This window comes from Homarus americanus, unplaced genomic scaffold (assembly GCF_018991925.1).
Source record: "Homarus americanus isolate GMGI-L3 unplaced genomic scaffold, GMGI_Hamer_2.0 scaffold367, whole genome shotgun sequence".
Taxonomy (NCBI): domain Eukaryota; kingdom Metazoa; phylum Arthropoda; class Malacostraca; order Decapoda; family Nephropidae; genus Homarus; species Homarus americanus.
In genome coordinates, this window is record NW_024743709.1 from 2,331,278 (window position 1) to 2,357,567 (window position 26,290).

The window sequence follows — 26,290 nt, forward strand, 5'->3', positions numbered from 1 at the left end:
GTTGGTAATGGTGGTAGTAGTGGTTGTCGATAATGGTGGTAGTAGTGGTTGTTGGTAATGGTGGTGGTCACTAATGTATGTCCCCTCCCCACCTAACATACACGTGGTAAGACGATAAAGAAAAATATCCACACATCCTCGTTCATATACTTGACTTGCACACGAGGAGAAGGAGAGGGGCAAGAGGTGCAGGGAGAAGGGGCAAGAGGTGCAGGGAGAAGGGGGGAATTGCAGGGAGAAAGGGCAAGAGGGTGCAGGGAGAAGGGGAGGTGCAGGGAGAAGGGGCAAGAGGTGAGGGAGAAGGAGGTGCAGGAGAAGGGCAAGAGGTGCAGGAGAAGGGGAGCAGGAGAAGGGCAGGGGAAGGGGAGGTGCAGGGAGAAGGGGGGGAGGAGGAGGCAGGGCAGGAGGTGGTGTTTGACTGCTTGTAGAGTAGGTAGGTAATGTAGGGTAAGTGGCCATGATAGGGTAGGTGGACAGGATATAATGGTAGGTGGCCAGGTAATGCTACACCTGGGAGGCCAGATTTGGTGGTTACCAAGTCTGATTGCTGTTAGTAGTGGGTAGTTGTTGTGGTAGTGGGCTGGTTGTTGTGGTAGTGGGCTGGTTGTTGTGGTGGAGAACCTGTTTATATACTCGATTTAGGGTTAATGTGTTACTTCCCCCTTCTCCTCCACCTCTTCCCCTTCCGTCTCCTCTTCCCCCTCCTCTTCCCCTTCCCCCTCCCCCTCCTTTTCCCCTTCCGTCTCCTCTTCCCCTTCCGTCTCCTCTTCCCCTTCCCCCTCCTCTTCCCCTTCCCCCTCCTCTTCCCCTTCTCCCTCCTCTTCCTCCATGCTGCCGAGTTATATATAGCTGTAGTCGTTGTCTTTACAGTAATATATAATAATAATAGTTGTTGTTACTAGTAATATTTAATGTTTGTAGTTGATAGTAGTAGCAGCGGTGGGGTGCGTCCGTGTCCTCCTGGATGAGTGACCAGCCGGGAGGGAGGCCAGGTCACTCACTCACAAAACTTGATTAGTCGCATCCTCTCACAGGTCACCACAAGAGTACATACATACATACAATACATACAATACAATACATACATACATACATACATACATACATACACTCGTACATACATACCGTTGTATCCCGAACGCCAAGAAGTTAACTAAATGTAAGAAGGAGGAGGAGGTGGAAAGAAGAACGAGAGGGAGGGAGGAAGATAAAGCAGCAGAAGAGAAAGAGGAGAGGGAGGGAGGGGGGGATAAACCAGAGAAAGAGGAAGAAGATAGAACAGGTGGAGAAGAGATGGAGAGAATGGCTGCCTTCGTATCGTCGTCTTGAGGGGCAGGAGTGAGGTGTGGGGGCAGGTTGTATCCAGGACCATGTTGGAAATACCCAGTGGTCTGCCCTGCCCTTCCCTACACCAACCTGTCCTTCCCTCCCTCTCCTTCCCTGCCCTACCCACCCTGCCCTACCCACCCCACCCCACCCTGCCCTACCCACCCTGCCCTGTATTGAACACATCCCTCTACCACCATCACCATTATTATTGCCACCATTATCACCATCACCACCATAAGTAGATCTGGCGACCTTAGAACTGACCAAGTCTTAATGGTTAGCTTAGTTTGGGTTGGGAGTGTTAAGACTGTTTCATGATCAGTCAGTCAGTCAGTCACATCCTCGTTTAACAACCCTCACTATTATTGTTTACATAGACAACGTTCGCGTGGTTGACTGACCGACAGAAAACAGCTGAGAAAAGAAGGCAAAAAATGTAAAAGACGTTCTATAAATAACTCCAAAGACAATTTCCCACAAGAATGACTCAATGGAGAAAGTTTCCGTACGAGAATGACTTTGATTTTTTTTTTCACGGGGAATTTCAATTTGGTCATCACACGCCTCGAGTCTTTGTTATTGTTGTGTTTTCGGTTTTAATTTTATGCCAATCAGAAGGAGTTGTGACGTCATCGGTGTTCGTGTACGGGGTATCCGTCTTGAGAGTGTTGGGGAGAGTAACTTAGGGGTGAGTACAGGTAGTGGGGTTGGAGGGGAGGGGAGGAAGGGGGGAGGGGTAGGTGTAGTGGGAAGATCTAATCTGACCTTCTAAAGTTTAAACGATGAGCTATTTTGGGTACTGAAAATGTCAACCTGACTGCTTCTCTCTCTCTCATTCTCAATAAACTTCCGCAGGTAGATCATTACCGACAGGTCAGACAGGTGTGGTTGCAGGTGAGAGTGGTGGTGGTTGGACCGAGGTCAAGTGTACCCACCACCTTCATGTTGATACACTACAGCAGGTGTTGTGTGTAGAGGTGTTATTGAGTGTAGTTATGTTCCTGTTGATGAGGTGATGGTGAGGCTTAACCTAACCTGTATTGGCCCCCCTCTATCCCTCCTCACTCTCCTTCCCTCCTCCTCCTCACTCTCCTTCCCTCCTCCTCCTCCTCACTCTCCTTCCCCCCTCCTCCTCACTCTCCTTCCCCCCTCCTCCTCACTCTCCTTCCCCCCTCCTCCTCACTCTCCCTTCCCTCCTCCTCCTCCTCCTCCTCCTTCCTCCTCCTCCTCCTCCCTCCTCCTCCTCCTCCTCCCTCCCTCCCTCTCCTCCTCCTCCTCCTCCCTCCTTCCCTCCTCCTCCTCCTCCTCCCTCCTCCTCCTCCCCTCCTCTCCTCCTCCTCCTCCTCCTCCTCCTTCCTCCTCCTCCTCCTCCTCCTCCTTCCTCCTCCTCCTCCTCCTCCTTCCCTCCTCCTCCTCCCTCCTTCCCTCCTCCTCCTCCTCCTCTCCTCCCTCCCTCCTCTCCTCCTCCCTCCTCCTCCTCCCTCCCCTCCCCCTCCTCCTCCCTCCTCCTCCCTCCCTCCTCCTCCTCTCCTCCTCCCTCCTCCTCCTCCCTCTCCCTCCTCCTCCTCCTCCTCCTCCTCCTCCTCCTCCCTCCCTTCCCTCCTCCTCCCTCCTCCTCTCCTCCCTCCCCTCCTCCCTCCTCCTCCTCCTCCCTTCTAGGCACCCGTGATGACAACAACGTGTTATCTCCGCACTCAAGGGCAGGCTGGGGACTGGGGAGGGGAGGCTGTACTCTGAGAGAGAGAGAGAGAGAGAGCGCGCGCGCTGTTGCATTCCTCACTTTCTTTTCGTTCAGGCTTCACCCCTACTATACTCCCCTTATTCCTCCTAGGTCTCCTCTCTCCTTCCCTCCAACACCCCTCTCCTTCCTCCAACACCCTCTCCTTCCCTCCAACACCCTCTCCTTCCCTCCAACACTCTCCTTCCTCCAACACTCCAACACCCCTCTCCTTCCCTCCAACACCTTCCTCTCCTCTCCCTCTCCAACACCCTCCATCATGTGGGGGAAGGCAGGGATTCCCAGGTGGATCGTGGTCAGGTAATGTAAGGAGCCTTGTCGAGGAACCCCCGAGGCTGTCTGACTCACGCCCTGGCTGACTCTGGTGGTCTGGCTGACTTTTGCTGTCTTTTGAATAACTGTCTGGCTATCTGTCTGGTGGCCGGTGGCGTGGTTGTGAGGGAAAGTGTGGTGGGGGGGGGGTGTAGAAAACGAAGTGAAGGTTGAGCACTTGGCTTTATTATTCCGCCCGCCTCCGCCCACCTGCCACAGTTCACCTCCGTCCACCTCCTCCAGCCCGCCCACCTCCGTCCGCATGTCCTCCCCTCTAGCGGTGTCGACCAGAACTCCCACCATAATTGTGGCCTTTTTGAACGCTGATGAGAGGTAGGGAGAGCGGGGAGAGGTAGGGAGAGCGTGGGGGGAGGTAGGGAGAGCGTGGGGGGGAGGGGTAGGGAGAGCGTGGGGAGGTAGGGGAGAGCGTGGGGAGGTAGGGAGAGCGTGGGGGAGGGGTAGGGAGATGTGGGGAGGTAGGGAGAAGTGGGGAGGTAGGGAGGAGCGTGGGGAGGTAGGAGAGCGTGGGGGAGGTAGGGGGGGGAGCGTGGGGGAGTAAAGTAGGGGAGTGTGGGGGAGGTAGGGTGGTTTAGGTAGGGGATGGGAGAGGTAGGAGGAGCGTGGGGAGCGTGGGAGACGTAAGGAGAGCGTTGGAGAGGGAGGGAGAGCGTGGGAGAGGTAGGGGGAGCGTGGGAGAGGGAAAGGGAAAGGTGGTGTCCCTGGGTAGGTTAGGTGGGTACAAACTAACAGACAGACAAACTCGACATTAACATGCTACGCTCATTCCCAACACAGGAGGCCAGGCATAATGAAGCGGTGAGGAGAGAGAGGGGGATGGAGGGAAGGAAGGGGGTATGGCATATAAGGTAAGCCTTACACGTACAGTACCTGGGAGAGATTCATTCATTTTGCTAATTACGAAACTAGTACAGGTATAGCTTACAGGGACTAGGGGCGGATACAGGTACTAGGGCAGGTACAGTTTTTTGTTGTTTATTTTTTACTTATTATTATTTACTTCACACACACACACACACACACACACACACACACACAACTATTGCACCACCCTCGTCATCGCCACCTCCTGCCACCTGCAGTCCCTCACCCACCTCGCGCAGTCCGCCACTGCAACAAAATTCAGCCCATAAGAGCCCACACCGATAGATATAAGAACAGCACCATCCCATCTATTGTTGAAATAATACACAACTCCAGATTTATGTACTGTACAGCCCTGTAAATGTATTCAACGCATATTATATCATTGTCTAAATCAAATGCAAGTCTGTATATTTTCAGCCACCGGCTGCAACTCTATTAATAAACCGTTTATTATTATTATTTATTATTATTACACACTCACTCACTCACTCACTCACTCACACACACACACACTTTCTCCATCCAGGTTTTTGAGTCAAGGATGATGGCGGTCAAGGCTTGTCTGTGTTTGTCCGTCTGTCTGGCTGTCCACCCTGGTCATCTACAGACCACCTTTAAGTAAACACCTGTAGTGGCTGCGTCAGGAGTTGTTCATACAAAGTTTTTTTTGTCACGTTTAACACCTGTCTGTCTGTCTGTCTGTCATGACACACACACACACACACTTTTCTACTTGTACTTAACTACTTAAAGTGTACTATTTTCTCTACCTCTTCTAAGTGTTCTCTACGACCTCGCACTCTGTCGTCACGGCGTGTGGGATAACACTGTATTTACCCCCAGACGTGAAAGTCGGCCTCGGGTAATTGAAGACCTCCAGCCAGGTGACCCTATTTATTGCCCCCTAAAAAATAATATCACGACGTGGCAACTCTTATGTTTTTCGGCTGTAGATGCCAATTAGTTATATATTTATTATTGTTTATTATTATTATTATTATTATTATTATTATTTTTATTCTTTTCTTCGCTTGAGGTAAATGGTATTTTTATTTATTATATAGGTCTTATGATGGGTGGGGTGAAGGTGAGACGGAATCTGTGTACGCTCCACCCCCTCCCTCCCTCCCCCCCCCCGCCCCTCCTCCCCCCACCGTCTGCTGGAATGAATGAGTTGAATGGCATGGAGGGGTGGGGAGGGGTGGGGAGAAGAGAACAGAAGAGGAAGTGAAGGAACTGAGGGATGGTAACGGGGGATAGTGGAAGGGGAAGAGAGGGAGGGTGGGGGAGAGGGGAAGGGGTGATAGCTAAGAATGGCAATAGGCTCTTAATATCCCAACCCAAGAGAGGGGGAGGAGAGGGGGTCAACCTTGGGATAGGTTGTAGAAGGGGGGGAGGCTGACCGTGAATGGGAAGGTCGCCAATTCACATTTTGGGTGAGGTTTAACGAGGGACCCATGCACACCGTGTAACCCTGAAGTATCACCATCTGTGTGTTTACGTAAATAGTTTATAAGTACGTAGTGTATAAGTAGCTATTAAGTTTAAGTAATTTTGAAGGTAACTTTTTTTTTCTTTGTAGGTGAGTTTTGTGCTGGGTGTAACGTCGTGGGTGTAGAGGGAAGTTTTATAGGTGTAGTGTGTTGAGTGGAGGCGTTCACGAGGCCAGCTACACTTTGGTGGGCCAGGCGACGCCGTACAGGAAGGAATCACTTGTACTTTACCTATCCTGGTGACACCCAGCGCCTGGTACATCTACACACCACATCTGTTTACCAGTACAAGCACACACACACACACACACACACACACACACTACTTATACTGCACGCGCACACATATACACATACTGGGTGTCTAATTCATTGTGTGTGTGTGTGTATGTGTTTGTTTGTTTGTTTCGCATCTTTCATCATTCCTCTTTTGACCAGTCATCCTCCTCCCTCACCATCTCACACTGGCACCATCCAGGGGGTTGGTGCCCAAGGGCGAGTAGTCACTACGTTGTTACTCTTGTTTTCCTAATTTGCATATTATCAATTAACTGTTTTCGCTGTGAGAATGTGTGGCCTTAACCCCTTCCCCCACTCACCCTCCCCCACTCACCCCTCCCCCACCACTCCCCTCTCCCACTCACCCTCCTCCTACCCTCGTACCCCCACCCCCCAACAGACGTGCCCCCCTCATCACCTCCCTACCCCCCCTCTCTCTCATCATAGCTTACACTCGTCACCTCTCCTCCCTCACCCTCCCCAACCTATGTCTTTCTACAACCCTTCACTAAAGTCCCCCCACCTGTATCATGAACCCCCCGCGACTGGAAGCAATGTTGCGTAGGATGGTTAGGTTAGGTTGGGCGGCCAGCTCGTCGTCATGAACCGCTACAGGAGAAAGGTGACTTTATCTCCGGGTTCTCACACAGTCTGTGATGCTGCGGGCGGGAAAGCTGTGAACTTCACCTCCAGTAGCATCCAGTTGTGACGTGACAGTGGTGGTGACGTGACAGTCGTGGTGATGAGTGACGGTGATGGGGGCATGGCAGTGGTGGTGATGGTGGAGACGTGACATTGGTGGTGGTGAATGAGTGGGTGGTGATGGTGATATGAGTGGTGGTGATGATGGTGACAGGATGGTGACGTGACAGTGATGAAGATGGTGACGTGATAGTGGTGACCATGACATAAGTGGTAATATTGGTGGTGGTGATAATGGTGACCCTATCTTTCCTCGCTGTGTGGTGAAGGCGACCGACCGATCACTGTCACAGCCCTGCCCACAGTGACACAGCCTTACTAGTTCACTGCAGCTGTGGGTGTGTGTACGGTGGTGTGTACGGTAGTGACGGGACTATCGGTACTACTACTGATACTTACTGCAGTATAATGATGGCGATAATAATGGTGATAAACTACAACTACTTATAATAATATAAAATTGTTATTAATAATTTTGTCAATAGGTAGACCAAACTCCGCCTTTCTCGACCTAACTAATGTATGTTTTACGTGAGCGAGGGAGGAGGTGTTCCTTGTACTGTAATTACCTGTGTGATATACTTTCTACTGAGGGAGGTCTTCACTAGAGAGCCGGATGTGTGTGGGTGCTGTGTGGTATGTCTAACACAGTCACTAACACGCCATCACATCATCACTACATCATCACTACGCCATTACCTCACCACCGCGTCACAACGTCTCCACCTCGTCACAACGTCTCCTCCTCGTCTCCACATCATCACCACGTCATCAACTGCTCACCACGTCATCACCAGCCGAGAGTGATGACCCGGAGGTTGGGGGCTGCGTCTATAATATTCATAATTTCACGCTTACTTAAATCACCGTAATTATAGCCCCTTGTTTGTTTGTTTGTTTGTTTGTTTGTTTGTTTATTTGTCTGTATCGCTACCCTTGAGGGAGAGGGAGGAGGGGTGGTGGAGGGAGGTAGGTGGAGAGCCTGGATCGAGGGAGAGAGGGAGAGCCTTGATCGAGGGAGAGAGGGAGGCAGGGAGAGCCTTGATCGAGGGAGAGAGAGGGAGGTAGGAGAGCCTTGATCGAGGGAGAGAGGGAGAGCCTTGATCGAGGGAGAGAGTGGGAGGTAGGAGAGCCTTGATCGAGGGAGAGAGGAGGTAGGAGAGCCTTGATCGAGGGAGAGAGGGAGGTAGGAGAGCCCTTGATCGAGGGAGAGAGTGGGAGGTAGGAGAGCCTGATCGAGGGAGACTGAGGTAGGAGAGCCTTGATCGAGGGAGAGAGGGAGGTAGGAGAGCCTTGATCGAGGGAGAGAGGGAGGTAGGAGAGCCTTGATCGAGGGAGAGAGGGAGGTAGGAGAGCCTTGATCGAGGGAGAGTGGGAGGTAGGAGAGCCTTGATTGATTGGGAGGAGGGAGGGAGGAGGGTCTTGATTGAGGGAGGGAGGTAGGATAGCCTTGAGAGAGGTAGCTGATCCTTGAGGGAGGGAGTAGGGAAGCCTTGAAATGGAAGGACCAGTGCAGTGGAACATGGAGGTAGGTTAGGTTGGTGTTAATCTGGAGGTGAAATAAGTAATGGGGGCTCAACTGCAGGTGGTCAATATTGTCTACCTGGGCGAGGAGCCTTGGGGTGTGTTGACATGGTAGTCTTAACGGGCTCCACCTCTGACGCCTTCCTCCTACATCCTCCTCCTCCTCTTCCATTCTCCTCCTCTTCCATTATCCTCCTCCTCCTCCTCCTATCCCCCCCTCCCCTTCCATCCTCCTCCCCCTCCTCTACCACCCCCCTCCTCTACCACCCCCTTCTCGATAATAAAAACATGAAAAATAAAAGACTGACGTAATGTGAGAGATTAAAACTGACATTTAAAATATTATTATTATTATACGGAATGTCTGGGTATATCATTGTCTTGTGTGTGACTCATACGAACACTCAAACTGACTCGGTGCACCAGAGAGAGAGAGAGAGAGAGAGAGAGCCAGCAATACTCGTCTACCTGGTGAGGTGTTACCTTACCTATATTAGCCAGGTGCAAACCCCCTTACCTACCTGGCGATGGTAGTGGTGACCAGTACTGCCCAAGGGAGAGTTTAGTTCCCGCCTTACCTGTTGGCTATACGAATACCTTCCACACCAGGTACTGCAGCGGCTCCCTCTCTCTCTCTCTCTCTCTCTCTCTCTCTCTCTGGGTCGAGTTACCTCAGATACGACAATTATCTGAACCTTCATACACATTCGTGTGATATTTTTAGATTAAAGATACACAGCCACAGACAGACCATCTTACACCTGACAGTTGTTGGCTGTAAGAGCTATCCCCCTGGGTCCTGTTTTTAGTACAGGAACTAGAGAAATGAACCCTGACCACACTAGATATAACCAGTGTGAACAGGAGTGGGGGGGTCAGGAGAGAGTTGTCTGCGGGGTCCTTTTTATTCAGTTGGATGGATATATTGATAGATTTATACAGTAAAATTGTCATATAAGTTTACAGTGTTTGTTTCAAAATCCCAATATATATATATATATATATATATATATATATATATATATATATATATATATATATATATATATATATATATATATATATATATATAACTCCTACACACTAGCTACAACAACTATGGGTTTAGACCAGTAGGAACAGACTGCCTGGTTCGCCTTCAATATTAAATACATGTTGGTGGAGTGTTCTATAGTCAGGGGAGACGACAGGAGACAGACAGCTCTTCAGGGGACGATGGTTCCTACCGTAGCAGCCTGGCCTTGGTTCTCAGAGTACACGGTTAAATTCCAGAGGATGAATCTTTTTTGCAGTTTATTGAAGAGGCTGGCCACCCCCCACCCCCTTCCTCTCATCCATCTTCCACTCCCTCCCTCCATCCCTACCTTTTTTTTTGTAGGGAAAGAAGGAATGCAGGAAGATTAGAGGTGGGGGAAGGAAGTTATAGTTCGGAAATTAAAGAAATTCAGGAGGAGGTAAGAGAGGGCGGGCTGACCGCCTAGCTAAGCTAATAGTGTGTTAGGGTTGTGTCATGGGTTAGTTATTGTCTGCCGGTACAGGCACTAGACAGCCTACCCTGTCCCATATATGGGTGTTTTAAGGGCCTTATTTCATATTCCGCCGACCCTACTGGCGGATGCTGGTCTAGAGAGGTTGTCTATTGCCTGGCCGTGTAGATCGGGGTGGTAATGGACCTTTTGAGATTTCGTAGCTTTTTGGGAACCATGTATGGTTGTTGTCGTTATCTGGTGGGAGTCTTTGAAGGAGTTCTTGCTCTGATCGTTCTATCTTTTGCCAGATTCTGCTGGCCAGGGTGTGCAGCTGCTGGTTGATGGGTTTCATTCTCAGGTCTCTATGTATCTCGGCTGTGGTTCTGGTGAAGGGGTATCTTTCACCTGTGACGAATCTTAGGGCTTCATTTTGGACCACCTGTAATTTTAATATTTGAGTGGTGCTCATTGCATGAAGAGGTACTGCTGGGTAAGTTAATATCGGTGTGATAAATGATGTCACCAGGCGGAGTTTAATTTTCTGCAGGATTGTCTTGCCCTTGACCTCAAGTTCGGCTGTAGCTTTTTCGTTGAATAAGTCCCACTCCCCACCCCTACCTCTCCCACTCCCCTCACTCCCACCTCTTCTCCCACCCCCACCCCTCTCACTCCACCTCCCACACCCCTCACACCCCCTCCCACCCCCCACCCCCTCTCCCACCCACCCACAACCCATCCCCTCCTCCCCCCTCCTAGCTTTTCTACTTAAAAAATGACATCTTTTATACTTTTTTTAATTATAGTTTTAAATATAATAACTCAAGGTTTTATCTGTTATTATACGTTATATAATTTTTCGATATAAAACTCCTTAGGTGAATAGAGCGTCACACAACCCTTGGGACGCCAGGTGAACCACACGCATAATCTCACTCAATCTATTCTGCCGAGGACGCTAGGGTTGGGGAGGGAAGGAATGGGATGGAACAGAGAAGGGGAGAAAGGGAAAATAAAGAAAAGGGCAAGAAAGGGAAAATAAAGAAAAGTGCAAGAAAGGGAATGGGCTGGAAAAGAGAAGGAAGGTAAAGGGAAGGAAATGTAAAGAAAACGGAAGGTAAAGAAAGGGTAAGGAAACGATCAGAGTAGTATTGTCTCTATCATTTAAGAGAGAAAGTTAGTGGGGGCGGAACAAGAAAAAAGAGTTTAGCGCAGACAGCGTGGCGACCCTCGTCTCACCACTTCTCCGGATCAGGTTAAGTAGATAAGGTTTCCTGTGCAGGTAAACTGTAGGAGGAGCAAGCTCTTCCCCGTGGTAGCGGCGGCGGCGATTTTGCCTTACGACCTGACCTTACGACCTGACCTGACCTTACGTCCTTACCGTACGATCTTTTTTAAAACCTATGTGCAGATCTCTTCCTAACCTAACTTTGTAGCTAGGATGTAAGAATGGAGGGCAATACTGTGAGGTGAGGGTGGCAGGGTGGGTGGGTGCGAGAAGAGATGAGGGTGGCAGGGGTGGGTGCGTGCGAGAAGAGGTGGAGGGTGGCAGGGTGGGTGCGTGCGAGAAGAGGTGAGGGTGGCAGGGTGGGTGGGTGCGAGAAGAGGTGAGGGTGGGTGCGTGCGAGAAGAGGTGAGGGTGGCAGGGTGGGTGTTTGTTCGTAAAGAGAGAAAGTGTGTGTGTGTGTGTGTACATTCGTAATGAGAAAGAGAAAGGAAAAGAATGTGTAGTGTGAATGTACTGTATGTGTGGATGTATGTCAGTCTTTATCCTATCGTGTTAATTATCTATTTATTTAATCACTTTATGGTATACAAACCACTTTTAAGATTCACTATTTAACAAGAAAAGCATTACAACCAAAAATATCTAACACAACAGCTTGAAATCTTCAGCATTTAAGACAATTGGCGATTTTTTCCGTGTTCAGACAAAGGGAGAGTCACCGACCGAGTCACCGACCGAGTCATGGGGGATCTTGTGCACAAATAACATGGTTCATTGACTCTTACTCTACGGTGTTGAGAGTCATCCAGCTCATCTCTCGACAGTGTGTGGATGTGTTAGGTAATGTCTCGATAGTGTGGATGTGTTAGGTAATGTCTCGATAGTGTGGATGTGTTAGGTAATGTCTCGATAGTGTGGATGTGTTAGGTAATGTCTCGATAGTGTGGATGTGTTAGGTAATGTCTCGATAGTGTGGATGTGTTAGGTAATGTCTCGATAGTGTGGATGTGTTAGGTAATGTCTCTGGATAGTGTGGATGTGTTAGGTAATGTCTGATAGTGTGGATGTAAGTTAGGTAATGTCTCGATAGTGTGGATGTGTTAGGTAATGGATAGTGGGATGTGTTAGGTAAATGTCTCGATAGTACGTGTTGTGTAATGTCTCGATAGTGTGGATGTTAGGTAATGTCTGGATAGTGTGGATGTGTGTTAGGCAATGTCTCGATAGTGTGGATGTAAGTTAGGTAATGTCTCGATAGTGTGTGATGGGTGTTAGGTAATGTCTCGATATAGTGTGTGGATGTGTTAGGTAATGTCCGATAGTGTGGATGTGTTAGGTAATGTCCGATAGTGTGGATGTTATTAGGTAATGTCCTCGGGATAGTGTGGATGTGTTAGGTAATGTCTCGATAGTGTGGATGTGTTAGGTAATGTCTCGATAGTGTGGATGTGTTAGGTAATGTCTCGATAGTGTGGATGTGTTAGGTAATGTCTCGATAGTGTGGATGTGTTAGGTAATCTTCCAAGAGTGTGATTATGTTGGATAATTTTTCAAAGGCGTGGATGTGTTGGATAAGAGTGGATGTTGGATAGTTTCTCAAGAGTGTGGGTGTATATAGGACGACCACTGATTGTGATGGAAGTTGCAAAAGCCAGTTGGCAAGGGAGGGACGAAAGAAGTTGTGGTGGACGTGGGCGGGCCTACCTGCCTACTGCTAGAAAGTGAAAGTGTTGGAAGGACTCCAGCACAGCTTCTCCGCTTACACCAGCAACACGCGGAACAAGAACACGCTCGTTCACAAGTAGTAATTCCACCTTATACCGTCGACAGAGACAGTTGGCGGGGGTCTGACTTTCCTTCCTCACGCCACTTTACTTCCATTACAGTCGTTTAATGGTGTCGGTGATTACAGTATTGTGCTGCTGCGAGTAGTCTTTTATATGGTTAATTTACGAGTGAATAAGTCCCTTAAACCAGTAATGGATGCATACTTTGGCAATGATATACAGTATATATATATTTTTTATCCTCTTTGCCACTGATCAGCTCGTTAGCCGGGCGGTTGGCCACGTCTGTTACCATGTTACACAGTGCTGGCAAGTACTGGGCATGTACTGTTAGTTCTGAATGAACCTACCTGCTCCAGTGTTGGTCAAGTCTAGTCTTGAAGGAGCTCACCCTCGGTGGCAGATTGTTCCAAGAGCTTACAATTCTCACAACGAAAAAGTTTGCTTTCACAATTTTCTGTACTTGTGGCTTCATAAAATTTGAGTTTGTGATTCCATTGTGGGACGAGCGTCCGCCAGCTCCAGGTATGACACTCGACTCAGTAGTACCCTCTGAGATTTTTATAGACTTCAATTACGTCACCCCTTGCCCGTTTATAGTACAAGTTAGGCGATATAATCTCTGAGGTGCCGTAGTCTGATGGCTCGCCTCTCAACATTTTCAACTAACCGACAGTATCTAGTATATCTCGGGGACCAGACGGGATGACGGTAATCTAGACGGGGAAGCACCTCGCCCTATAAGACCTAGTTTAGTTACTTGATTCACCTTCTCACAATGGGCAGAGAACTTCAGTTCGTTTTCAACATATACACCCAGGCAGGTTAGTCTTACCCGCACTAAGTTTGGAGAAACGTTTACTTCTTATAGTTATTATAGAGGAACGTTTGTCTATTGTATTTGTCAAAAGTTAGAAAGTTGGTGGGTGTCGAGCCTAGTGCACCTCCGCTAAGATGTCAAGTCCCGCATTATATCTGGTGTTCTTGTATTGAAAGTAAATGTTTAATATAACTGTTCGCTCATCTGAGTTATCAAATATCATGAACCAGTTTTGACGCTGACTTCACACATATTATGCAATGACTGTAAATATTGTGCAACGTCTTCTCATATGTACAAGTTCACCTTCGTGTTGAGGATAGCAAGTATCGGAACTTCAGCATTTATAATACTGTATAATGCATTATTTTAATAGTAATGTACCTGTTGTTATATACAAAACATGATGGCAGTTGTCGATGGGTTGGTGTCACTACAGAAGTAACCCTCACAGCTACAATAAAAAGCAGGACATTAAAAAAAGTTATATTATCAAGTTGTACACGATCATTATGTGCTCTTACGGTTGTCCAGACACACCAAAGCGATGTTCAGTGCCCCGCCATACATTATGTAATATAATTATCACTGAAATTATTTTAACAGCCTCACGTATCTATACCGTCAAATTTTCCAATGTGTCTAGTATTGCTGAAACAAAAACCTTACCTTTAACTGTCTCAGGATGATAGTTTTGGTTATAATAAATGATTAAAGTCATTCATAATCACAACTGAACACGTTGCCAGGGAGACAAGTCACTGGCAACAGGATTGCACTTGAGTTTTAAATGAAGTTTTTACCGAAATACAACTCGCTTTTATTGTACCGGATACATTTCTACGTTATTTATTGCATAATGGTAACTTATGCTGTGCAAATTGTGTTCTTTCTCTCTCTGGAAGTTTAGCGTGTTAATCATGTTTTATTAATGTACAAATCCTGTTTTTATTCATGTATAAATCTTGTTTTTATTATTGTGTAAATGGAATCTTAACATGTAAATCCTGTTATTGTCTGACATGAAAGTTAACGTCTAAATCTTGTTATTGCAGGTATAGGTATGGACGACACCTTCGTGATGTTGGCTGCCTGGAGACGCACGCGGCTGCAGGACAGTGTGTCGGAGAGGATGTCGCAGACCTTCGCCGACGCCGCCGTCAGTATCACCATCACCTCACTCACAGACATGATTTCATTCTTCATCGGTGCCATCACACCCTTCCCCTGTGTACAGATCTTCTGCCTCTACACAGGTAAGGTGTTTCTCGCTCGATCGTAAGACTGGAGCCAAAACAGTTTACTTATACAGTGTATCATGGATAATGTCACGGTAGTAACTCATTGGCAGTTTGTACGTTTTTCCTTTAGTTCAGTTCAAAAGGTTTTTCTCCTTTCTTTATAAAAAGGACCAATGCTCAGTACATTATCATGTTACAGTATTATACAGTATTTGGATGTAAAGTGTATACTGTACTGGTGATTATTGTGTTTAACTTAAATCAATCAATCCGATATATCTTTTTAGCTTCACTTCCTACACGACTTTGTGGATTCTGACAAATGCCAGTAGTAGTGTGTGTTGCTGATAACATATTCAAACAACTAACGGGGTGAATAGATTATCCTGGGAAAATGCAAACAAAATTTCACAGTGAATCATTAACAACATCTGCAGTTTCTCAGCCTTGTCTCTCGAGTATAGTACTGTACTGTACAATGGTTTAACAGTAATAGCATCGACTTTGTTCAAAACCCCAGTATAGGTACTCCTGAACATGCTGACGAAGGATCTGTTAACCAAAATTTTATATCTGCATTATTACTTATTCAAATGACTTACAATTTTTGTCATTTTCGGAGTATGACAGTAGGCAATATGATGATCTTAAAGCCCAACTGGAATTGGTTGTCAATACCTATTCCAGTGACCTGGAAGCATGTGTTCTAGATGAGTTTTTGCAATTTAAAGACATTTTGTCTTCTGACTCTGACAGGTCAGTGACAAACATCTCCACTTTGCTGAGGTCCAAAGATGGTATTTTGACAACTGCCTTTCCAAACATTAGTATCTTGGTAAGAATTTTCCTTACCATCCCCATTACAAATTGTGAAGGAGAGAGGTCTTTCTCTACTCTATCTAGGGTGAAAAATCACCTGAGGTCTATCATGGGACAAACCAGATTAAACTCACTTTCATTATTATGCATTGAATCTGGCCTCCTACAATCCCTTGACACAAACAATATCATTGACAAATTTTCCATGAAAAAAGTAGGAAGAATTTATTTTGAAATTCACACAGTTTGCTGTACTTCATGTGCTGGCAAAATTGATTATGCTTCAAGTTAATTGTATTTCTTTCATTATTCCCATATATAAGATGTACATGATATAGAACTAATTTGATTAAAAGTAATGATGTGTCACATTGTGTTGAAATTCTTATTTCTTACATTATAATATTATGATATTATGTAATATTTGATGACATTTGGCCATTGCAAAATAATTACAGTAAAATAAATAAAAAATAATAAATATATATATATACATATATATATATATATATATATATATATATATATATATATATATATATATATATATATATATATATATATATATATATATATATATATATATATATATATATATATATATATATACATATACGGTATGTGTGTGTGTGTTGATTATTGAAATTTTGGGGGCCCACTGATGAGTTTGGCTTGGAGCCCACAAGTAGGTAAATCCGGCCTTGAGCAATGTGATTAATTAACAATTTCCAGATCTCTACTTTTACAGATAAAGTAGTTCTTATTAGCTTTAGTTTCATTATTAATTAATAAGTAGATAGATATTAATTCAGTAAAAATAATGAGATTACTTAGCAATTGACAGAATTCTACTCTTCTATATACTGTACAGTAATACTTGAGTGACAGAAAATTACGAACTTCATAGTTAATATGTATATATAGTTTCTAAGATGGATAAGCATTTTTTCTGTAAATCTTTCAAACATGTTTACAGTAGATTCAGTATGTACAGCAGATAGACACTGCAGGTAAAGAATGAGACGAAACAGTAAAAATATTTGATGACAAAGGTGTGTTGGTAGTTCTTTGTTCAGTGTGTGATGACCTGTTTGTTGCAGGGACGGCTGTGTTGGTAACTTACATCTGGCACATCACCTTCTTCGGGGGTTGCATGGCCCTGGCTGGCCACATGGAACATGGCCAGAGACACGGCTTCACCTGCCGCAAAGTTAAGCCAAAGTCAGAAGCAGGTAAGTGCCTCAGGTACTGCGTATCATGTTCACTTTACTATTAGAGCAAAGTCTTGAAAAAGTCATTGTCAGAGTCTGTCTTTTTCTAATGTTCACTTTACCACATAGTTAAACCAGTCTGAAACAGGTCAGCGCTACAGTCTACAGGCTCTGCAGGCTCTTTATGTAATGCTCAGGCTCATTTATATGTACACTCGCAACAAAAAGTATTGGTGCATACTGTATTGTGAACAATTTGAGACCAGTGACGATAGGTATTGGGAAAGGCGAGTTGTTCCAGCTGTATGTTGGCAGCCTTGAATGTCAGCCATATGGCAACACCTAGTGGAGGGGGGGTTATGAGGATACACTCGCCAACCTTCACGACATATCACAGTGTATACGTATCGTTTCGGAACTCGTCAATCTCACCCTGCACCGATACTTTATGGTGCGAGCACCTGATTCTTGTTTACTTACATCTTTGGATAAGAAATACTGTACTGCTGTAATGGTGTGTTTTGTTGTAGTTTTAACAGTAATTTTAACTCCTAATTAGTACAACCTGGAAGTTATTGAAACTTTTCTGACACGGATTTCCTTCCTTCTGACTCAAATGCAAACAGAATAAATAGAATTAACATTTGGGTTATTGTTTAGGGGGCGGCTCGTTTGTTACCACTTGTTAGTTAGTGTTGTGTTGATGTAAACATCCTTCTGTATAACAATTTACAGATTTTTTTACAACATTTAGGCACCTTACGTTCATCCTCTAACATCATTAGTAATGATGAAATAGCCGGTTGGTGTTGTACATAGCTGCTGTGTTTTATTACATATAAGTGACCACCAATTCTCTCGGCTTATTACTAATTGTAGTTATATGTATCCGTATTCATGTCATTGTAGTGGCTCTGATGAACATTAATTTATGTGGTCAACTTTTGTGGTGAATTAAATTGAGGAGAGGAACTGTACCACAGTGGTAAAGCAAAGCCTGGACCACCCCCGGGTACACTAAAGGCTGGACCATCCATTAACTAGGCATGTACTAAAATTTGGGTGTTTGTGTGCCAAACTGTTTGGCACCAAACATACTCTTGATCTGAAACTTCTTGTCCAGAAATAACCAATACAGTACAGATACAGTATGTGTGCGTGGATGTGAAACTGCAAAGAAGAATCTTGTCACACTGATATGGTTGAGGTCTCTTGGTAAGGGGAACCACAGCCATCTCAAGGCGTTGATCGTGTGGTCACAGGTCACAGTGTTCAGTCAAAATATATTAGTTATCTTCTTCATCCTACAGTACTGTATGCTGTATGTTTCCGGATTGGTTGATTACGGTACTTCTTGTTTGTGTAGTGTCGATAAGTTTTGTACTGGGAATGAATCTTTAAGCTGCCTGAACATGCTGCCATTATTTAGAGTGCTAAGTGAGATGTGCAACGAGCTTGCAGAGCCCCTGAAGATCCTGTTTTGTAAATGCCTGGATGAACAAATGGTCCCCAGTGAATGGAAAGTGGCTTATGTGAGTCCTATCTTCAAGAAGGGTGATCGTCACTCCACGAACAACTATAGACCGGTGAGCCTGACCAGCATAATATGTAAAGTACTTGAGAGTATTATCAGAGATGCCGCGATGGAACATCTACTACGAAACAACCTTGTAAAAGATTGCCAACACGGTTTTATGCCGGGGCGCTCTTGCTTAACACAATTGCTCAAGGTATTGGATATTTGGACCCATATTCTGGAACGGGGTGGTAATATCGACAATATTTACCTAGATTTTGCCAAGGCTTTCGACAGTGTACCCCACGAAAGGCTGAAAATCAAATTGGAAGGGTACGGAATTCGGGGAAATGTCCTAGCGTGGATAGAAGACTTTCTACATGACCGCAAGCAGTGTGTGGTGATTAATGGCACGAAATCGTCATCTGTACCTGTAACAAGTGGGGTACCACAGGGCAGTGTATTGGGCCTGCTGTTGTTTGTTTGTTTCATAAACGACATGCCTGACGTTGTACACTCCTCCATACAAATGTTTGCCGATGACGCCAAGTTATTTAGGGAAATCAAGAACCAAACGGACTGTGAAGAGCTGCAGAAGGACCTCTGTGGGCTCCAAGAGTGGTCGAAGACATGGCTGCTGAGATTCAATGTCACGAAGTGTAAGAGGATGCACCTGGGGCGTACCAACGGTAAGGAGGCGTATCATATGTCCCAACGGGATGAAGAAACTGCACTAGTTGAGACTGTGTGCGAGAAGGACCTAGGTGTGTATGTTGACAATGAGCTGAAGTTCTCGGGCCATTGTGAGAAGAAGGTAAATCAGGCAAATAAATTATTGGGTCTTATAAGAAGGTCGTTCAGATATCTAGACGGTCCGTCCCTCGTAACGATCTTCAGAGTGAAGTGCTTCCCCATCTGGAGTACTGTCACCCCATCTGGTCCCCGAGATATGCTAGGGACTGTCAGTTGGTTGAAAATGTTCAAAGGAGGGCCACCAGACTGGTGCCTGCACTTCGGCACCTCAGCTACCCTGAGAGATTGAAGCGCCTGAACTTGCCTAGCTTATACTACAGACGGGCAAGGGTGGGGACCTAGTTGAGGTGTATAAGCATCTCAGGGGGCACTACTCAGTTGAGTGTTCTTACTTGGAGCTGGCGGACGCTCGCCCCACAAGGGGTCACAGCTCAAGATTGAAGAAGCCGCAAGTCCAGAAAACCGTGAGGGCAAACTTTTTTGGAGTGAGGGTTGTAAACTCTTGGAACAATCTACCAGAGAGTGTTGTGACGGCACCGAGTGTGAGCTCTTTCAAGACAAGACTTGACCAACACTGGAGCGGGTTCAGGTACATTCAGGAGCCGGTGCATGCCCAGTATTTTCCAACAGTGCGTGACAGAGTCGTGACCAATCGCCCAAGCGGCTAACAAGCCGATCAGTGGCGAAGAGGATAAAAGTAAAAAAAAAGTAAAAGTTTAGTCCAGGCATGGGCAACCTTTCCTCAGTTATGGGTGACAACACAATTTAGGTATTTTTCTGCGGGTCAACCCACCAAAATTTATATCCTACCTAACCCAAAAGTAATGTGAATATTATATTAGCATGGAGCAGTTTATTGTCACGTCCTTGCGATATTTTCAGTTTACAATCCATCTTTTTTCCCATTTATAAAACAAATCCATCATAATATTTTTTTAGTAATAGGTTAATGTTTCTTGGCATTTAATGCTTGAAAAATTGAAATTACTCGTCAACTATGGGTTTCCGAGTCGCAATTTTAGTGTTATGGTGTTATTCTGGAAGTATTTAATTAGTTAAACCTTTTAAATTTCAATTCCAAGAGAAAAGTTTATTTTGGTCATAAAATTACCAAGATATAATGCTTAATGTTTTGGCGGTTTTGGGCAAAATTTGATTTCGTTTAAAATGTCAGTATATGTACTCCTGAGCATGCCGATGCTGAATCTATGATCCTCGATTCGATTGCAGGTTAATTAGTGGTCGTAATGATTCTTGGATAATTTTCATTACATTATTTCAATGCTAATTACTCGCCAACTATGGGTTTCCGAGGTGCAATTTTTGTGTTATGGTGTTATTCTGGAAGTACTTAATTAGTTAAACCTTGTGTGACCAATGCCTGTGACCCTACTTGGACTTATCCAGCCTTAGTTAATTCCCAAGTGACCCATTGCCACATAGCATTTAATCCACCATACAGATTGTGCCGAAGTTGGCCCATAAACTCACACAATTTAAAATGTTTATATTGTTGACTGTATATGTACTTATTTCACTGTTACATTTTTGTAGTTACGTACTCTTAGGTGATGAAACAGAAACGAATTGTATGTGAAGATTATTCTTTTAACAAATATTGCTTTACTCGCCATAAACTGGCTGCATCTACCCGAACCTCAGGCCACATTAAATAGAATTTCTCAATCACTCCACGGGCCGCACAAACACATGGTCTGGCATGGGCTGTGGATTGCCTAAGCCTGCTTTAGTCAATGACTTTTTACTTCATTCATAATGAATCTGTGAACCAGGAGTGTAATGATTCATGTGAACTACACAAGAGGATATTGATAGAGAAAAATATTTTCCCCAAGAATTGGGAACATGCAAATGTATCTCTTACTCTTATCCTCTTCGCCACTGATCAGCTCGTTAGCCGCTTGGGCAGTCGGTTATGTCTGTTACGCACTGTTGGCAAGTACTGGGCATGCACTGGCTTCTAAATATATCAGAACCTGCTCCAATGTTGGTCAAGTCTGGCCTTGAATGAGCTCACACTCGGTGCCGTCACAACACTCTCTGGCAGATTGTTCCAAGAGTTCACAATTCTCACTCTGAAAAAGTTTGCATCTGATTAAAATGTACAGTACACTCATGGTCAAAAGCTTGCTGCCGTCCAGAATGAAGCAGCATTGACCCCAAATGAGTTGAAACAATCAGGGTAAGTCAGTTTGGAGACTCATTCCCGTGACTCGGTTTCACACCACAGGGAGCCAACTTTTGTCCCCGACTGTACAAGAAATTATAAAATACAGTAATTTATACTCATAAAAACTGAGAACAATCACATATGACCTTACAACGCACAAAATGAAATACAGCTTAACAATTTGGTTTTTGGAGAAAATAATAATTTAACTGTACAATACAGTACAGAGTACTTCATATAGATCCAGGCCCACGGCATCACTGGCCCGAAGACAGGCAACAAAGAGTGGTCATAAATATTTGAGATGAATATGAAACTGTATGTCTTGGTTAATTAGTTATATATACAGTATACAGTTCTGCATTTCTGTTCATGTTTAGTTTGGGCACCTCCTAAATATTAAGTTACCAGATGATAATCAGTTTGCTGTACCAGTACTGAATTTGTGAGTTGTACTAATACAGTAGACTTGAGTACACGTTTTTCATTCTGCTTCTGTTGGAAGATAACAGCATACAGAAGTGAGGGAACAGTGCTTCAGTAGGCTGCAACACCATAGTAGGAGGAGGGCAGAGAGAGAGAGAGCGCGTGGCAGACGGTAACAGCAACATGTGGGTCGACTCGTGATTCACACCAGCAAGTCTGTGGCTGTGCTACACTTTCTCCTCATAATCTTAGACAGCACCACACTCCTTGGCCTGCCCTCACTACTACAGTACATGAATTTGTGAAGTCTTTGAAAATTCTGCATGAAAAGCCTGAGCACTTGTTTTTTTTTCTGTGAGTTTGTTTTTGTTTGTTTAAGTCTGGGTTCATAAGTACACCATTGATTATCTGGTATTTAGAACTGGTAAAATACATTGTATTGATAAATCTTGTTGAGAGGATGGCTTACCAATTGGGCAAGTGTGTGTATTCCCTCACCCCTCCTCACCCTACTTTTTCCCTGTTCTGACCTTCCCTCCCTCTTGGTATAGTGTCACATGTCCTTTTCATTATACAGTACTGTATTCCTTTCTCAGTTGATGATAGCTGCTGTTACCGCAACTGGTGCACTGGCGGCATCAGCAAGTCAGATCCTTGGAACCCACAAGACAACAAACCCCATGCATTTATGCTCTTCTTCAAGAATTATGTTGCACGTCTCCTCAACATTCCTGCCATTAAAGGTGAACTTCAGCTGCTGCTTTAATCCTCTAGTATTGAAGATACTGTATTTATATTTTTTAATTAAGCTTAATCAGGTTAACTCAGTACTTTAATTTGTTTTTGATAACTGATAACTTTTACTTTTATCCTCTTCACCACTGATCGGCTCGTTAGCCGCTTGGGCGATCGGTCACGTCTCCGTCACGCACTGTTGGCAAGTACCGGGCATGCACTGCTTCCCGAACGTACCCGAACCCGCTCCAGCGTTGGCCAAATCTGGCCTTGAAAGAGCTCACACTCGGTGCCATCACAACACACACTGGCAGATTGTTCCAAGAGTCCACAACTTCATTATTTTCAGGATTGTACATTACAATACAGTACTGTACTGTACTGAACTATTTTAAATGACAATTTTATTAAACACAATCCCAAAAAAGAAACTGAAATTGTGCACATATATTTACAAGCAAGATAATTTAAAGAAAGCTGTTAAATATAAAAAGATTACAAATTGATGATTTACTTCGTTTGTTCTTTTAGAAAAAAAATAAGTTTAGGGCAGATAAAGATGTCGTGTCTGATGAGAGGTCTGAATGTACACAGTAAAGAGACACACACTGTACTCAACTAGAGCTTTGAGTAATGTCACAGAACAAGACAAAGATGTGTACATACAAGTGTTAGAGCTTTTGTTCACAGTATAATGTACCAATGGGATGAAGAAACTGCACTATTTGAGACTGAATGTGAGAAGGACCTAGGTGTGTATGTTGACAATGAGCTGAAGTTCTTAGGCCATTGTGAGAAGAAGGTAAATCAGGCAAATAAATTATTGGGTCTTCTAAAAAGGTCGTTCACATATCTAGAGTCTGGACAGTCCGTCCCTCGTAACGATCTTCAAGAGTGAAGTGCTTCCCCATCTGGTCCCCGAGATATGCTAGGGACTGTCAGTTGGTTGAAAATGTTCAAAGGAGGGCATCCAGACTGGTGCCTGCACTTCGGCACCTCAACTACCCTGAGAGATTGGAGCGCCTGAACTTGCCTAGCTTATACTACAGACGGGCAAGGGGCGATCTAATTGAGGTGTATAAGTATCTCGAGGGGCACTACTCAGTCGAGTGTCCTTACTTGGAGCTGGCAGACTCTCGCCCCACAAGGGATCACAGCTCAAGATTGAAGAAGCCGCAGGTCCAAAAAACTGTGAGGGCAAACTTTTTTGGAGTGAGAGTTGTGAACTCTTGGTACAATCTACCAGAAAGTGTTGTGATGGCACCGAGTGTGAGCTCTTTCAAGACCAGACTTGATCAACACTGGAGCAGGTTGAGGTACATTCAGGAGCCGGTGCATGCCCAGTACTTGTCAACAGTGAGTAACAGAGACGTGACCGATCGCCCAAACGGCTAACGAGCCGATCATTTGGTGAAGAAGATAAAAGTAAGTGAAAGTAAGTGTGTGTGCGTGATACTCTGGCAGCGATACATTCATTAATGCCTAGTTTTACAGTAGTAATAAGCATGTAAATAACATTTATTGTCGGCAGCCCTGGTGGTGATGGTGTTCCTGATCTACCTGATGGTGGCTTGCTGGGGTTGCACCATGGTCAAAGAGGGACTGGAACGACGTAGATTGTCTCGCGATGACTCCTACTCTGTTGACTTCTACGATAGAGAGGACCAATACTTCAGGGAATTTCCATACAGGGTGCAGGTGTGTACAACTGTCTGACTCCTCAATTTGTCTTAATTTCTTTTGGGAATATAATTTGTTTGTACACAGTAAACTTAAATAAGAACTTCAAAAATATATTTGGTGTTATATTATAATCCATTTTATGGATTTTTTTGTTTGTTATTGGTAAATTTGTGTGTTTGTAATCATGTCTGTGTTTACAATCATGTCTACGGTAAGCACCTGTTGGCCTTCCTTGTCTTTAATAATATTTCTGTCAGTCTTTCTTTATGATAAGTTTGTAGAGTTAAATCATACTGTACAATTAATTTCTTTGGTAACTTCAGGAAACTTAGTACAAAGGCTGTTAATTTTATTTTCTTCATCACTGATAAAAGAAAAAGAAAAGTAACAGATGTGACCGATCGCCCAAGTGGCTCCTGAATGTATTGTATCTGCTCCAATGTTGGTCAAGTTTGGTCTTGAATGAGCTTACACTCGGTGCCATCTCACTCCAAAAGAGTTTGCCCTGAAAATTTGCTGAACTTGTAGCTTCAACTTTGAGCTGTGACCCCTAGTGAGGCAGGCATCCACCAGCTCCTGATATGAACATCCAACTGAGTAATGCCCTCTTGAGATGTTTATAAACTTCAGTTAATTCACCCTTTTGAAAAGTGTGTCTGGCAGGGTATAAAATTTTCATGGTGAATTTATGATAATACTGTGTAGTCCTTCTATTACTTCATAAACAATGTTGGACATCTGAGAGCTGTTTTACTACAGTGTATTTTGTCTTTTATTAAACTTCTTTTGTCCTTCACACCACAACTGTGGGAAATATGTCGTCACATTAAACGTGTTACTTTTGGGTTGAAAGGCAACATGTTCAGTAAATAGAAAATAATTTCATCCATATACAAGGGGTTACAGCTCAAGGTTGAAGAAGCCGCAGGTCCAGAAAACTGTGAGGGCAAACTTTTTCGGAGTGAGAGTTGTGAACTCTTGGAACAATCTGCCAGAAAGTGTTGTGACGGCATTGAGTGTGAGCTCTTTCAACACCAGACTTGACAAACACTGGAGTAGGTTCAGGTACATTCAGGAGACAGTGCATGCCCAGTATTTGCCAATATTGCATAACAGAGACGTGACCAATCGCCCAAGCGGCTAATGAGCCGATCAGTGGTGAAGAAGATAAAAGTAAAAGAATAATTTAATGCTGCATCCACACTATACAATGTTTAAAACAAATTTTTCTTCATAGGTTGCAATAACTGGAGACTTGAACTACAGTGATCCTGAGACCCAAAGAGACCTGATGGAACTGCACTTAAAATTCGAGAACATGTCTTACGTCGCTGGTCCTCTCTACACCGAGTCGTGGCTGAGAGCTTGGCTTGGCTTCCTTGAGAGAAACCAGGATTACTTGGGAATTAATATCACAAGTGAAGCAGACTTCTGTGCTAATCTGAAAGAGGTATATGAAGTTGTATCTACAGTAGTGTTTGATATTCACATTTGCTATTACCGTAGTAGATTCTTAGCTTGTTGCCAGTTAATTGTTTTTCTTGCTGTTGCCAGATATTATAACTTAGATAAGATGGCCTTGGTTGTTAATAGAAGTACTGATTTAAGGGAAAAATAAGGAATATTAAGATTTATTAAACCCTTACTTACATACATACATAAACTGTAGTAAATGTTAATCAGGTTTAGGGATCTTAAAATTTCAAGTTGCATAGTTATTCCAAGTCATAAAACAACTTCAGATAATAATGGAGCTCTTCTTTCATCATAGTCATAAAATTAGATTCGATTATAATCCCCCCCCCCCCAACTTCCTACACTTCAGTATTCAGTTGTCCAGTTTGTAAATGTGAAATTTTATTCGACTTAATAATGACAGTAACTAGTTAGTGATGACACTGAAGAGGCATAAATTCCTAATGTTTATGACCATTTTACCATCAGCAATATAAAATTAATAATTTAATGATATACTGTAAGTGGAGAAAATCAAAGACTTACTCACTAGTTATGGTCAAAATATAAAGTGCTCTTGTAGTATCTCTCATCTTTTCCTACTTGGAGATTGTCAGTAATCATATACTGTACTGTGCACACACACACACACACACACATGCTCACAGAGTATGACATAGTAACATATAAGCACACA

General features: G+C 44.3%; 1 protein-coding gene across 8 annotated transcripts in view; it reads left to right on the forward strand.

Moving 5' to 3' along the window:
• The window catches only part of LOC121877482 (patched domain-containing protein 3-like), a 118,789-nt gene that overhangs the window by 88,068 nt on the left and 4,431 nt on the right, over positions 1–26,290 (forward strand). For all 8 annotated transcript variants that reach the window (XM_042383262.1, XM_042383259.1, XM_042383257.1 and 5 more), the window contains 5 exons: positions 14,619–14,819; positions 16,724–16,855; positions 22,317–22,463; positions 23,987–24,153; positions 25,376–25,588. In XM_042383262.1, the coding sequence (XP_042239196.1) occupies positions 14,619–14,819; positions 16,724–16,855; positions 22,317–22,463; positions 23,987–24,153; positions 25,376–25,588 (860 nt within the window). The remainder of the gene's footprint in view (positions 1–14,618; positions 14,820–16,723; positions 16,856–22,316; positions 22,464–23,986; positions 24,154–25,375; positions 25,589–26,290) is intronic.